General features: G+C 42.3%; 1 protein-coding gene across 5 annotated transcripts in view; it reads left to right on the top strand.

Moving 5' to 3' along the window:
* Nucleotides 1-238: 238 nt before the first annotated feature.
* TXLNG (taxilin gamma) overlaps nt 239-15,115 on the top strand; it is a 55,820-nt gene continuing 40,943 nt past the window's right edge. The window contains exons 1-2 of one of the 5 annotated variants that reach the window (XM_077888136.1): nt 268-399; nt 2,451-2,674. In XM_077888136.1, coding sequence (XP_077744262.1) covers nt 2,663-2,674 — 12 coding nt within the window. In that variant the 5' untranslated portion in view covers nt 268-399; nt 2,451-2,662. Of the gene's footprint in view, nt 400-2,450; nt 2,675-5,580; nt 5,736-15,115 lie in introns of all 5 variants that reach the window. The other 4 variants (XM_077888137.1, XM_077888135.1, XM_077888134.1 and 1 more) reach the window with 4 other exon arrangements.

Genomic DNA, 15,115 nt, shown 5'->3' with positions numbered 1-15,115 from the left:
CCTGTGAGCCGTGGCCGCGCCGCCTGCTGGGACATGTAGTCGGCTTCAGAGTACTTTTCCCTGTCTGCGCAGACTCGCGCGGCCTGTGTTAGCCCCTCGGCCCTGCAGAAGCCCAGCCCAGACTTCAATGCTCCCCACCCCCATCCCGCTCCAACCCCTCGGGGGCCAACCTCCTCCGGTCACGTGGGAAGCCTTTCATGCGGCGATTGGCCGTGGGGGCTCAGGGGCGGGGCGCGGGGGCCCTGAAAGGTTCCGTGCCCCTTGTCCGGCCGCTTGTTTGGCTGCTGCCGTCACCTCATGGCGACGCGGGTAGAGGAGGCAGCGCGGGGAAGAGGCGGCGGCGCCGAGGAGGCTATTGAGGCCGGACGGAGCGGACGGCGACGCAGCCCGCGGCAAAAGGTCAGTGTGGGAGGCGTCCGCGTTGTTGCCCGGCCGGGGGAATGCCCGGGTAGATTTTTCGGGGTCCACATCTTCACTCTCTCCGGTTACCTTTAGCCGCGGGACTAACATCCGGCCTTTTTTCTCCCCGGGGGTGACGACAGTGGGAGCAGGTGGGGGGGGGATTTGGGACCGGGATGGATGGGGTAAGAGGGAGCGACGCCTGGGGTTTGGGGGCGCCGCGGCAGAGGTGGGGAGAGGGCAGGGGGCGCAACCTGGTGTGAAGGGGAAGGGGTGCGAGGCGGGGGCGCGCCAGGTGTGACAGCCACGTGCGGCCGGCACCGGGGAACCCCGGACACCAGGTGTTCCTTCTCCCAGCCCCCGCCCTCGGCGTGCTCTCGGTGCTCGCAGTGCTCAGCCGCGCTCCCCGCGCCGGGCGCCGCCGTCGGAGGGCTGCTTGGGTCACGGGCTGGCCCTGCTCTCCCCCGGCAGGTGCGCAGGGCGCGCTGCGGGGTGCGCCCGGGCGGCGCGGGCGAGGCTGTTGCGCAGTAAGATAACCGCGCGGGAGCCGGGGTTGCACTGCGCCCCCCTTCCCCCGCCCCCCTGCGCTCCCCGCCACTGCGCGGGCGGGCGAGCGCCGCGGGGCTGGAGGGGCCACTCCGCTCCTGGGCCCCCGGGCTTGTCTCTGGGCACCACGGGCCTGGCTGCACGTGGGGCGGGCGATGAGAGACGATGCTGGTGGACCTGGGTCCCGCAGAGTTGGGGGCAGCATTGCGTGATATAGCCAGTCTTCCCATTTCAGCCCTCCCTCCCCTTTCTTGCTCTTTCTTTATTTCTCCTTCTTTTCTTTCTTTTATTTTTTTGGGTGAGCAGAAACTTGAGCGCCTCCCCCACCCTGGCCTTTGGTCTCTCTTAATCTGGGAGACAGGCTGGACCGTTCCCCCTTGCCTTACTTGACTCACGTCAAGGAGTTTTCAATGTCTCCCTGGATACAGGAAAATCTAGACCTTCAGAATGGGAGAATTCCACTTGTTCTGGAGTCAGTGGGTGGAGTTCGAAAAAAATTGCACAACTAATGGGGTACAGGGCTTTCAGGGCCCAGGAATGGAAATCCGCGGGGAAAGGCGCTGGAAAGGTGGAAATCCCATCTCTTTTTCCTTACGGTGGATCATATTGAAACGTTCGACTTGTTGGACGTCCTGCTTGATCACTCAGGGCTTTTTAATATTGTTAATTATGCATTTGGATACTCTAAAAATCACTCCTGTGTGAAATTACTAAATAATATTTTTCTAGTGAGACTTACGAGCTTGAAAAAGGAGAACAAAGGTTTGGTTTACATCTGAGCAAAGTGTCAAGAATTGGCTTTCGGGGGCCTGTTCCTAAGGTCGAGTATTTTTATATCTTCCTGCATAAGGGTGTTACTACTTCTCAGTTACCTCTCTCTTTATACTCTGAAATAAAGATCCAGTACATGAAAGACTGAAAAAGAAGCTGTGGACTGAATGTACTCTAGGGATTCAAAACTGTCACTTCGGTCACTTCATTTATTCCCTGAGGGTGGGGAGCCAATCTCAGTGTTTGATTTCATAGGTCCCCCAGGGGAGGGCTCTGATAAAAAGCCACTGCGATTGAAGACATAAGTTCCCGTTTATGCCACTGGGATAAGGACCAAAAGTCTGAATTAGGAACTGAGGTTTATCAACTAGCATTTTAAATGCCCGAGATAAGAGGTAATGACCCTTTGAGGTAGCATTCTGGGGAACAGCTGGATATGAATAGTTATATGTGTCTGTACTGTTTTTGTTTTCTTATCTCATGTACCTTTTTTCTTTGCTCTTGTTTTTCTGGGCATCTTTTTTCCTTTTGATTTCCAACTGACTATGACATGGAATTGAAATACTTGATTGAATATTAGTTTTTGAATTTTCGTTTAAAAAAAAATTGGGTGACTATCTTGTGTCTGCAAAAATCACTTATTTCTTTATGACCCTTAATATTTTATTTTCTCTGAGTTACCAACATGAGAAAATATTCCTAATTCTAATTTGACTTGTACTGTATTTTTTCAGGAAGCAGAAACGATGTTTGATTAATTGGAATGTTTTGAAAATATTGAGAGAATTAAAGGAAAAGTGTACAGTCACTTTGGTTACATTATGGGACTTAAAGTGGAAAAACAACTGGAGATGGACTTTATTGGTTCTTAGTTTGAACCACCTACTTAGTCATTCTTCGCCAGCTCAGTTAATTGTGGCATTGTTTCATAACTACATCCATTTGAATGGTCTCTGAGGTAACTTTTTTCTTATGAAGTTAATACTATAGTACATTTCTAGAGGCCTCTTGAATTGTCTAAAACTGTGCTATCTGATATGATAGCCATTAGCTGCATGTGGCTGTTTAAATGTTAATTGAAATTAAATAAAATTAAACATTCCATCCTTCACTCATACTAGCCACATTTCAAGTGTTCAGTAGCCTTTGTGGCTAGTGGCTACCGTGTTAGTTAGAGCAGATCAAAAATATTTATATCATTGCATAAAATTCTATTGGACAATATTAGTCTAAAAAGATGGGATATACATTGTCAGGTATTCAGGCATTTTTTTAGGCCACCAAGGTCATTCATTACTCTCTAAATTTCTATGTAGAATTTGTTTTATGAGGTTGATTTAAAAAATTTGATAATTTTTGAGCACTTTTAGAATATAGAAAAATTGAACATCAATTACAGAGTTCCCATATAATCCCTCACACACACCGTTATCCCCTATTATTTACATCTGGCATTAGTGTGGTGCATTTGTTAGAATTGATGCAACAATATCCATACATTACCATTAACAAAAGTCCATAATTTTCATTGAGGTTCATTCTTAGTATTGTACATTTTAAGAGTTTTGACAAATGTATAGTGACATGTATCCACCATTACAGTATCATATGGAATAGTTTAACTTCCCTGAAAATCCCCTATTTTTCCTCCTCCTATTCCCCCAAACCATTGGCAGCTACTGGTATTTTTACTATCTATATAGTTTTGCTTTTTCCAGAATGTCTAAGGTAGGTTTGTTTTGGTTTAATACTAGATTTTTGCTTGGGAATGTTAAAAATGATTAAACTACTATTAAACGTTTTTAGGTCAATAAACCATTTGGAAAAATAAAGATATGTAACCAAGGCTCAAATTAAAATCTTACATCTGCAAAGCACCCCATAATTTTTACAGCATATTTGCCCATACGTTAACTCTTTCAGCATACTGGATGCTGTGGAGAAGCTGTCATTGCCCTCATTTACAGATGAGAAGCTACTCAGCAAGGTCAAGTGATTTGCCCAAGGGGTGAAGCCAAGTCTAGAAACCAATACCCTTTCATCTAGGTAATAAGTAGTGTACTACTAGGTGAATAGTATGGATTTTGGAGTCAAGACTCTTGGCTCTCTGCCACTTATTAGCTGTGCAACCTTGGTTTCTCAATCTCTCTGAGCCTCAGTTGCATCATCTGTAAAGTGGCGATGATGCTAATACCTACCACATAGAATTGTTGTGAAGAATAAGAATTGATGAGAAGCATTCAGCACACTCCTGGGCCTGTATAATTTTACTTGTTCTGGCAAGGGGAATATATGAAAGATACATTTCTCTTGCTTTTAGGGTGCTATTAATTTTGTAAATATACCTACCAAGCTTTGTAGTCTTCTCTTTTCCCAGAATCTCTCCCTGATAGAAAAAATGAGAAGTCCACTCAGGGTGAGGCAAGAGTATGGGATAGGAAGAAACCGTTTCATTATCTTGTTTTTCTCCCTATTTGTGGATTTGAATTTCCACTCTTATGACACAGAGATTAAATAATATTCAAAGTGATCTTCTATTTACAACATTGTTGTCTATCATCAAACTTTGGTCAATTTCATTTTAATGGTGGCCAAAGAGGCAAAGCAGTAATGAGAGCAGACCGGCTGTAGCACATTCCTTTGGTAATTCCATGTTTTTAGATCATAATATGCTACATTTATGTACTATGTTATTGGAAGGTGTTTTTATGTTATGTGTGTCATTTATATTGGTCTTGACTAGAGAAGTATTGGTGGTGGTGGTAGGTTTTTTTTTTGTTGTTGTTGTTGTTGTTGTTGTTTTGCCTCTGTGTGTTTTTGTTTTAAGTAGGCACCACATCCAGCATGGAGCCCAATGTGGGACTTGAACTCACGACCCTGAGATCAAGACCTGAGCTGCTATCAAAGTTGGATGCTTAATTGAGCCACCCAGGCACTCCAAAAAGCTTTTTTATTTATTTATTTTTTATTTGAAGTATAGTTGACATACAATGTTCTGCTAGTTTCAGGTGTACAACCTAGTGATTCAACAAGTCTATACATTATGAATTATACATTCACCACAAGTGTAGCTACCGTCTGTCACCATACAGTTCTGATATCTTTGACTATATTCCCGATGCTGTACCCTTTATTCCTGTGACTTAATTCATCCCATAACTGGAAGCCTGTACCTCCCACTCCCTTTCACCCATTTTGCCCATTCCCCCCACTACCTTCCCCTCTGGCAACCATCAATTCTTTGTATGGGTCTGTTTGTTCTTTTTATTCATTTGTGTTTTTTTTTTTTTTTTTTAAGATTTTATTTATTTATTCATGAGCGACACAGAGAGAGAGAGACAGAGACACAGGCAGAGGGAGAAGCAGGCTCCAGGCAGGGAGCCCGACGTGGGACTCGACTCCGGGTCTCCAGGATCAGGCCCTGGGCTGAAAGCGGTGCTAAACCGCTGAGCCACCCGGGCTGCCCTTTTTTTAGATTCTATATACAAATGAAGTCATGGTATTTGTCTTTCTCTGACTTCCTTCACTTACCATAATGCCCTCTAGGTCCATCCAATTGATTAGAGTTTTTTTTTTTTTTTCTAAGTTTTATTTATTTATGATAGTCACAGAGAGAGAGAGAGAGAGAGAGGCAGAGACACAGGCAGAGGGAGAAGCAGGCTCCAGGCACTGGGAGCCCGACATGGGATTCGATCCCGGGTCTCCAGGATCGCGCCCTGGGCCAAAGGCAGGCGCCAAACCGCTGCACCACCCAGGGATCCCTGATTAGAGTTTTATGTAGGAATGTATATGTCAAATCTAGATACCATAAAACAGGGTGTGTATGATTTGCTTTTATATGGGAATCTTTTTTTTTTTCTTAAGATTTCATTCATGAGAGATGCAGAGAGAGAGGCAGAGACATAGGCAGAGGGAGAAGCAGGCTCCTCGAGGGGAGCCCAATGTGGGACTCGATCCCTGGACCCAGGATCATGCCCTGATCAGGCTGAAGGCAGATGCTCAACTGCTGAGCCACCCAGGTATCCCTTATATGGGATTCTTTTTTTCTTTTCTTTTTTTTAAATGGGATTCTTTACATAAGGATTCACTATAATAGATTTTTCAGTAGATGTGTTGTTCAGATTTTACACTTTACAGAGAGTTGGGTTTCAAAGGAAAGAAATTTGAGTCTTCACTGTCTCCTGCAATGTGCTAGGCACTTAAAATGTGCTTACATTCTCATATCTTCTTACCTTTGCAGAATAGGTGATATTCCCAGGTGTATAGATATGACATCTGAGGCTCAGTCAAATAACAGAAAACTTGCTTTAAATAACATAGCTCAGAGTTGGTGAAGTTGGCCTAGAGTTGATATATAATTGTGCAACCACTGTACCCTACTAAGTGGACAGTTTCTGCTTACCTAGCAAGTTTTAATCTAATATCCCAAAGAAATTCCTTGCCTTTCCCTCCCCCCACTCACCCCCTTCCCCCTCAGCTCCTTTTTGTTTGGTTCTACACTGATTATCAGTAACTTTTAGTTGATATAACAAATGTGACAGTATTTAAATGTATAAAGTAATATACAAATTTAATGTAGTATTCATTAACATTGAAAATTAGGTATGTTTAAATGTTTCCCAAGTGGAGCATTTCCAGAAGAAAATAAAATAGGTCAGGTGACCCTTTAAGGATTTGAACCCTGAGAGTATATTTTTATGATTCAATTTATTTCCTAGTTGAAACTCTCTTTATACTTAAAACTACTTAAATTTTATTACTTGATGGAAAAGATATATAAAATAACTGGTGTTGTCCTCCTATGCTATCAAAATAATTTTTTTCAAAATAATTCCCTTAGCATTTATTGCTCAGGGTGTTGATTTGCATTCTGTTACATCTCAAAAATGTCCCCCAGAACAACCCTCATTATCCTCAACTTCCTACTTTGTAGTCTGTCATAAATAATATTGCTAAACCAGCACTTCTCCACTTTTTTTTTTCTTAACGATTTTATTTATTTATAAGAGAGAGAGAGGGGCAGAGGCACAGACAGGGAGAAGCGGGCCCCCCATGGGGAGCCTGATGTGGGACTTGATCCCAGGATCCTGGGATCACGCCCAGGCATCCCTCTCCACTTCTTTTCCTACTTTCAGAAAGGTCAATATGGAATGGTTTGGCAAGATGTGCCAGTAGCTAAGAAACACATTTTGCCAAGGATTTTATCAATTGGCATGTGGGCCATATTAAAAGTGAGAATGTAGGCATTTTGCATAATTTGCAAATGCATCCTTATTCAGATGTTATTATAATCTGCATGCTCAGTTTATATTGATTATGTCTAATCTTACAACTCTGGAAGGTAGATAATATACATCCCTACCTCATAGATAAGGAAACTGACGTTGATCTCCCTCATGGCTGCATAGGAGGCAGTATGTGGTATGTTCGAAGGTCAGACTTCTGGGGCTCCAAAGTCATTACCCATATGTCATGTGTCTTGTGCTCTCTTAACTCATTTCTTGAGAATAGTAAGCAAAAACATGCTCCTTGTTGAATGTAACCCAAACTCAGTGGTGAGTCAAAATAATAATCATTTTTGTTAAATGAAAATGAAACTCTGAAGGGTGGGTTGGATCACTAGGGGTATAGAAAAGCTATTATAATTTGGGAAGTTTTGAGGGGAGTTTTGATCCTTTCAGGTTTCATACCTTTTGTTTCACTTAGGCCTTAGGTCAACTTTAAGATAAATGATTTAGGAGATATGCTGCTTTAACTTCCTGCAAAAGCACCTCCCAAGTATAATTTGGACAAATCGAAAGATAGAGGGTTTAGAGAGACCTTTTTGTAAAAACCTGTCTTAAAGTCCACACAACATGGTGTTAACAAAGAGCTAAAGTGGTCTGGGTAAGTAGGACAAGAAAAAAGAGAAAGCTTGATGTTCAGAGGTACATCATGGTTGTTGCACGTGGAGCTGGCAAAGTATGACTTCATAAAATTGGGACGGGGTGTTCCATTTAGTAACCCATAAAAGTAGAAGACCATTTTACATCTTAGGAGTCTGTGGCTTGAAGATACTGATTGTGTGACCCAGCCCCTGCCCCTCTGCAAAATAGGTCAGGCCCAAGCATATTTCAGTAGCTTTGAGCATTAAAATTTGGGGTTTCCAGATATTTTTGCTGCATAGATAGGTGTTTAGGCTAATGCAGATATCTCCCAGTTTGCAGATTATCATTGAATTACAGTTTTATTTATTTATTTTTAATTTTTTAAAAAGATTTTATTTATTTATTCATGATAGACACACAGAGAGAAAGAGAGGCAGAGACACAGGCAGAGGGAGAAGTAGGCTCCATGCCGGGAGCCCAATGTGGGACTCTATCCCGGGACTCCAGGATTGCTCCCTGGGCCAATGGCAGGCACTAAACCGCTGAGCCACCCAGGGATCCCCGAATTACAGTTTTAGAGCTAGAAATGATTTTGCAAATAATAAAATCTAGCACCCTTTATAAGATAGAAATTAAATGCGAAATCTAATGCAATCCTTGTTTTAAAATGCAAATGATGTGTATAGTCTAATACAGATGTTAGCACCTACTACTGTAGATAGTAACACTACTACAAGAGAGATCATAAGGCTAAAGAAGCTGTGTCCCAGTTAGACCTTTTCCAGACCTCTTTGCTCACTCTTTGCTTCTTCGCCAGTGGGGGAAATCAGGTTCCCTCATCCTACCTTCAGCTCTGGTTTCTCTTTTTTTTCTCATTTACTTATTAACGCCTCCATGTGCTCCCCGTGCTCCTAACATAATTGTGACAGATCATTGGCAGCATTTTGCTGCCAACAGTTAGGAGTTGGGACAACTCCTAGAACTTATGCCTCCAGTTTATTTCCCTCCTTGGAACCCTGTCATTGATCTGGCTTTACTCATGTATTAATTTACTAATTTTTTGGTTAACAGCTTTGTTGAAGTATAATTCACATACAATTCACCCACTTAAAATGTACAGTTCAGTGGTTTTTAGTGTATTCAGAGTTTTGTGACCATCACCACATTTATTTTATTATTTTTTAAAGATTTTATTTATTTATTCATGAGAGACACAGAGAGAGAGAGAGAGGCAGAGACACAGGCAGAGGGAGAAGCAGACTCCATGCAGGGAGCCCAATGCAGGACTCGATCCCGGGACTCCAGGATCAGGCCCTGGACTGAAGGCGGCATTAAACCGCTGCCCACCACATTTATTTTTAACATAACCTTGGAAGAGCATATCCTCTGGAATGAGAGAAAGCTAAGAATTCAGTCTCTGCTTTCTAAGCCCTTAGGCTCATGACTGAGAAGGACAAACTACTTTAAGTTATATCAGTGTGAGCCTGTTTGTTCATCACACTTGCCTGTAAGATAGTTCTGAGGATTAAATGAGGAAGTATATCAAGTACTGTTGGAGAGGCTTCTGAATGAACCAGAGGAAGTGGCACTCTTGGCTCCCTGTCTTTGTACTTGGTCTCAGGGTCATATTCCCTAGAGGTGGATCTGCTTGGTTAAGGGTGCTGAGATAAGGACCCCTCTCAGACCATGGTTTGAGTGAGTTGGCCTTCTAGTCTCTCTTCCTTTTTTTTTTTTTTTAAAGATTTATTCATTTATGATAGACCTAGAGAGAGAGAGAGAGGCAGAGACACAGGAGGAGGGAGAAGCAGGCTCCATGCCGGGAGCCCGACGTGGGACTCGATCCCGGGACTCCAGGATCGCGCCCTGGGCCAAAGGCAGGCGCCAAACCGCTGAGCCACCCAGGGATTCCCCCCCCCTTTTTTTTTTAAAGACCTTATTTATTTATTCATCAGAGACAGAGAGGCAGAGACAGGCAGAGGGAGGAGAAGCAGGCTCCATGCAGGGGCCCCATGTGGGACTTGATCTTGGAACTCCAGAATCACATCCCAAGCCGAAGGCAGATACTCAACCACTGAGCCACCCAGGTGTCCTGTAGTCTCTTTCTTTCTGTTCCACCATAACCAGGACAGCAGTTCTTAAACTTCAGGATCTTTCTGCATACTTAAAAATTATTGAGAACCCTAAGGAGTTTCTGTGGGTTATATCTGATATTTCACGTATTAGAAATTAAAGCAAATTTTAAATAATTATTCATTTAAAATGAACTCATCTAGGGGTACCTGGGTGGCTTAGCCAGTTAAGCATCTGCTTTCAGCTTAGGTCATGATCCCGGGGTCCTGGGATTGAGCCCTGCATCAGGCTCGCTGCTCAGCCAGAGTCTGCCTTTCCCTCTCCAGCTGCCTCTCCCCCAGCTCATGCTCTCTCTTACGCGCGCTCTCTCTCTCTCTCTCAAATAAAATCTTTTTATTTTGATTTTTTAAAAGATTTTATTTATTCATCCATGAGAGAGAGAGAGAGAGAGAGAGGCAGAGACAGAAGCAGGCTCCGTGCAGGGAGCCCGACATGGGACGTGATCCCAGGTCTTCAGGATCACACCCTGGACTGAAGGCAGCGCTACACCGCTGAGCCACCCAGGCTGCCCAAATAAAATCTTAAAAAAAAAAAAAAAAGAACTCCTATTGTACTAATTATCTATTGCTGTGTAACCCCAAAACTTAATGCTTGAAATGTTTATGATCTCACTCTTCCTATAGGTCAGGAATCTGGGTGTGGCTTAGTTGGGTCCTCTGCTTCAGGGTCTCATGGACTGCAGTCATCCGAAGGCCTGATGGGGACAGATCCGTTTCCTAGCTCACTCATGTAGCTGTTTGCAGGATTCAGTTCCTTATGAGCTGTTGGCTCCAGGGTTCCCTTGGTTCCTTGCCACATGGGCCTTTCTATAGGCATCTCACAACATGGCTGCTGGCTTCATCAGAATGACCAAGACTGTCAGCAGAAGAGAGAAGGAAGTTGCAATCTTTTGTCACATAACCATAGAGGTGACATCCCTTCACTTTTGCCAGATTCTCTCTTCATTAGAAGTCAGGGGATCCCTGGGTGGCGCAGCGGTTTGGCGCCTGCCTTTGGCCCAGGGCGCGATCCTGGAGACCTGGGATCGAATCCCACGTCGGGCTCCCGGTGCATGGAGCCTGCTTCTGCCTCTATGTCTCTGCCTCTCTCTCTCTCTCTCTCTCTCTCTGTGACTATCATAAATAAATAAAACTTAGGAAAAAAAAAAGAAGTCAGTCCACTAGGTCTAGTCCACCTTCAAGGGGAGGAGATTATATAAGGTTGTAAATACCAGGAGGATCACTGGGATCATCCAGGGCTGTGTCAGAAGCTGCTTACCACATATCAGAATAATGGTTTTTGAAAATTAAATACTGATTTTCCAAAAAAACAGACTCCCAAATACAGAGAACAAACTGATGGTTGCCAGAGGGGAGATGGGTGGGGGCATGGGTGAAATAGATGAAGGGAGTTTAAAGTGAGAAGAGTGGCATTGTTTTATGTTTTTGTAGATTTCTTTAATGAATGGCTTAATAGCTGAATTCTCATATTCTGTCTTTGGCAGTATGCCATTGTAGTTGAAGTACACGAAGACAGTCTGGCCTTACACATATATGTAGGTGGAACCAGGAGAAGGAGTAGTGTTTTAATAGACAGTTGTGGAAATTCTGATACTACATCAAAACTTGACAAGTAGTAGTTCTTGAAAGTTAGTCGCCAATGTGGAATCAAACTCTACTGAACTTTTAGTACTATTAAAATCTAAATTGATTTTTTAAAAAATATTTTATTTATTTATCCATGAAAGACAGAGAAAGAAGAGAGAGAAAGAGAGGCAGAGACACAGGCAGAGGGAGAAGCAGGCTCCATGAAGGGAACCTGACGTGGGACTCGATCCCGGGACCCCAGAATCACGCCCTGGGCCGAAGGCAGGCACTAAACCACTTAGCCACCCAGGGATCCCAGTACTATTAAAATCTAATGGTAATTGTCTGTTTTACACTTTGAATGGATATTCTTTCTCCATGTGTCATTTTGTAACATTGCCTACTAGTCATTTGGTTTACCAAATTGTGTTGATCTTCTAAATGTTGACACATTTTCTTATATCAAAATCATGTTAGTATCACCACTGATGTCATCAGGGGAGTTTTTTTTTTTTTTAACAACGTTATATTAGTTTCGGGTGTAAAGCATAGTGATTTAACAATTCTATACATTACTCAGTGTTCACTACTGTTAAGTGTAGTCTCTATGTCACCACAGTGTTATTACAATATTATTGACTTTAGTCCCTATGTCGTATAGAGAAGTCTTAAGTATTGGGAATCTGTCAAACTCATGGTAGCAGGTAGTTTTTAAAAATCCTAAATTTTGGGATGCCTGGGTGGCTCAGGGTTGAACGTCTGCTTTCAGCTCAGGGCGTGATTCTGGAGCCTGGGATTGAGTCCCACGTCGGGCTCCCGGCATGGAGCCTGCTTCTCCCTCCTCCTGTGTCTCTGCCCCCCCCTCCCCCCATAAATAAATAATTAAAAAAGAAAAGATCCCATTACACTGATGTGCAGCATTAGTGCTTTATGTGTACTTTGTCTTCACACAGTTAAAAGGGTATGTACTCATTAGTTGAGATTTAATACAGATTCGTAACTTTATTGCTTCCTCAAGAGCATTTATAAGTAAAAATGCTCCCCTACCCTCAGAGTACATGATGGTGAAGAAAACCATGACTTCTAGTTTGGTGCTACTGCCTTGATTTTGTTCTAAGGAGCATGCACTGTTACCCTTTATTGCTTTTGTACCGTTAGTGCAAATGTTAACATCAAAAGACAAATAATATCTCTGTATTATGAAAATAATGTTTGAGCTTGCACACATTACCTGGAAGGGTCCACAGGGACCATACTTTGAGAACCACTGCCCCTGAGTTTTCTCAGAAGTGGGCTCTGCTTTTCCTTTCTTCTTCTTTCCCAAAGACCATTCTGTCAGAAGAGAATAGGCTTATTTTTCCTGGCCCTATTCCTAGGCCTTGTTCTAGGAATGTGGAATCCCAGTTACTACTGACTCAACTGCTTTATCTTGCTAATGGAGCAATTCAGTAATCCTAGCAACCGGAATATTTTTACGTTTAATTCCTACTGGCTGGTATAAAGTTAGGTTTTATTTGCTAAAGGCTTGAAGAACATTCTAAACGAAAATACATTCATCATGATTCAGGTGTATGTTGGGAGGGGGGTGTTAAAATATGCATAACATAAAATTTACCATTTTAACCCTTTTTAGGCATACCGTTCAGTGGCATTAATTACATCAATTACATCAACAGTGTTGTGCAAACAACACAGTCCTCCATTTCCAGAACTTTTTCATCTTTCCAAACTGAAACTCTGTTCTCCATTCCCCTTGCCCTATGCGCCTGGCAACTATTCTATTTTCTTTATCTGTTTGACTATTGTCGGTATCGCACATAAATGGAATCACACAGTGTCCTTTTGTGTCTTTTTTTTTTCACTTAACATGATATATATAAACACTTTTGTAGATGTATTTTTTAAAAGATTTTCTTTATTTATTTTAGAGCACTAGCTGGGGGTGGAGGGGCTAGGGAGGAGCAGAATGAGAGGGACAGATTCCCCACTGAGCACAGCGGGGGGGGGGGGGGGGGGGGGGGAGGGTGCCCATGTGGGGCTTGATCTCAGGGCCCTGAGATCATGACCTAAGCTGAAATCAAGAGCTGGGCATTCAACTGACTGAGCCACCCAGGCACCCCTTTTTAAAGTTTATTTAAGTAATCTCTACACCCAGTATGGGGCTCGAACTCATCCCCAAATCAAGAGTCCTATGCTCTTCCGACTGAGCCAACCAGGAGCCCTCACTTAAACATGATGTTTTCAAGGTGCATCCATGTTCTAGCATGTGTCAAGATTTTCCTTTTTAAGGTTGAATAATTATTCTAATGTATGTATTATATATCACATTTGTTGATCTGTCAGTGAACACTTGGGTAGTCATCATGATTCTTAACTTCAAATGTGATTCTTTAGGACATCCCCCATAGAAGCATTACCTCCATGCCACGCTCAACAAATGTAGGTCTCAAATAATGGACTTTTTCCCTCTTCCTTCTTTGTTCCTTAGTTTATCTGTATAATGGAGTGACATTTCTCACTATCTTAGAATTGTAAGGTAAACTAAATAAGGTATTTTAAATGTTTAGCACAAAGCAATTAGTAGATAGATGTTAGGTTTTTTCCTTCCTCCCTTTACTCAGAACTTAGCCTTATGTATTCTATATTAACCCTCTTTTGTAAATTCCATATATCTCAAACAGTAGGCTTAGGGGTTTTTTTTCCAGTATATTTTAATTGAGGTAAAATTGGTAATATCACATTATATTAGTTTTAGATGTGCAATATAATAATTCAGTATTTGCATACACTACGAAGTGATTGCTACCATGAGTCTGTTTATCATCCATCGCCATACAATTGACTTCCTTTACACTTTTGCCCACCTCCAACCCCCTTCTTCTCTAATAACCACCTATCTATTCCCTCTGAGTTTTGTTTTTTAGATTCCACATATAAGTGAAATCATATGATACTTGTCTCTGACTTGTTTCACTTAGCACAATACCCTCTAGGTCCATCCATGTTGCAAATGGCAAGATTTCATTCTTTTTTATGGCTGAGTAATACTGCATTGTGTATATATATATCACATCTTCCTTATCCATTGATGGATAGTTTCCATATCTTGGCTGTTGTAAATAATGCTGCAGTGAATATAGGGATGCAAATATCTTTTCAAATTTGAATTTTCATTTTCTTCAGATAAATACCCAGAAGTGAAATAGCTAGATCTTGTGGTAGTTCTATTTTTACCTTTTTTTTTTTAAGTTTCTTTCTTTTTTTTTTTTTTTTAAGACTTTATTTATTCGTGAGAGACACAGAGAGAGAGAGAGGCAGAGACACAGGCAGAGGAAGAAGCAGGTTCCATGCAGGGAGCTCGATGTGAGACTCAATCCCAGGTCTCCAGGATCAGGCCCAGGGCTGAAGGCGGTGTTAAACTGCTGAGCCACCCGGGCTGCCCTATTTTTAACTTTTTGAAGAACTTTATACTGATCTTCATAGTAACTGCACCAATTTACATTTCCACTGTATACAGGGGTTTCCTTTTTTTCTGTAACCTCTCCAACACTTGTTATTTCGTATTTTTTTTTTTTTTTTTTTTTTTAAGATTTTTACTTCTTTATTTCAGAGAGAAAGAGCAAGCACAAGAGAAGGGAGAGACAGAGGGTAAGAGATAAGCAGGCTCCTCACTGAGCAGGGAGCTCAATGCAGGGCTCGATCCCAGGACCCCAAGATCATGACCTGAACTGAATGAAGGCAGATGCTTTACCGACTGAGCCACCCAGGCATCCCAACTTGTGTTTTCTTTTAGGAATTGTATAGTTTTTGGTTTTACATTCAATTCTAATCCATTTT

Source organism: Canis aureus, chromosome X, assembly GCF_053574225.1.
Source record: "Canis aureus isolate CA01 chromosome X, VMU_Caureus_v.1.0, whole genome shotgun sequence".
Taxonomy (NCBI): domain Eukaryota; kingdom Metazoa; phylum Chordata; class Mammalia; order Carnivora; family Canidae; genus Canis; species Canis aureus.
The sequence above is the reverse complement of the archived record's forward strand: the minus strand, read 5'-3'. Positions and strand labels throughout refer to the sequence as shown.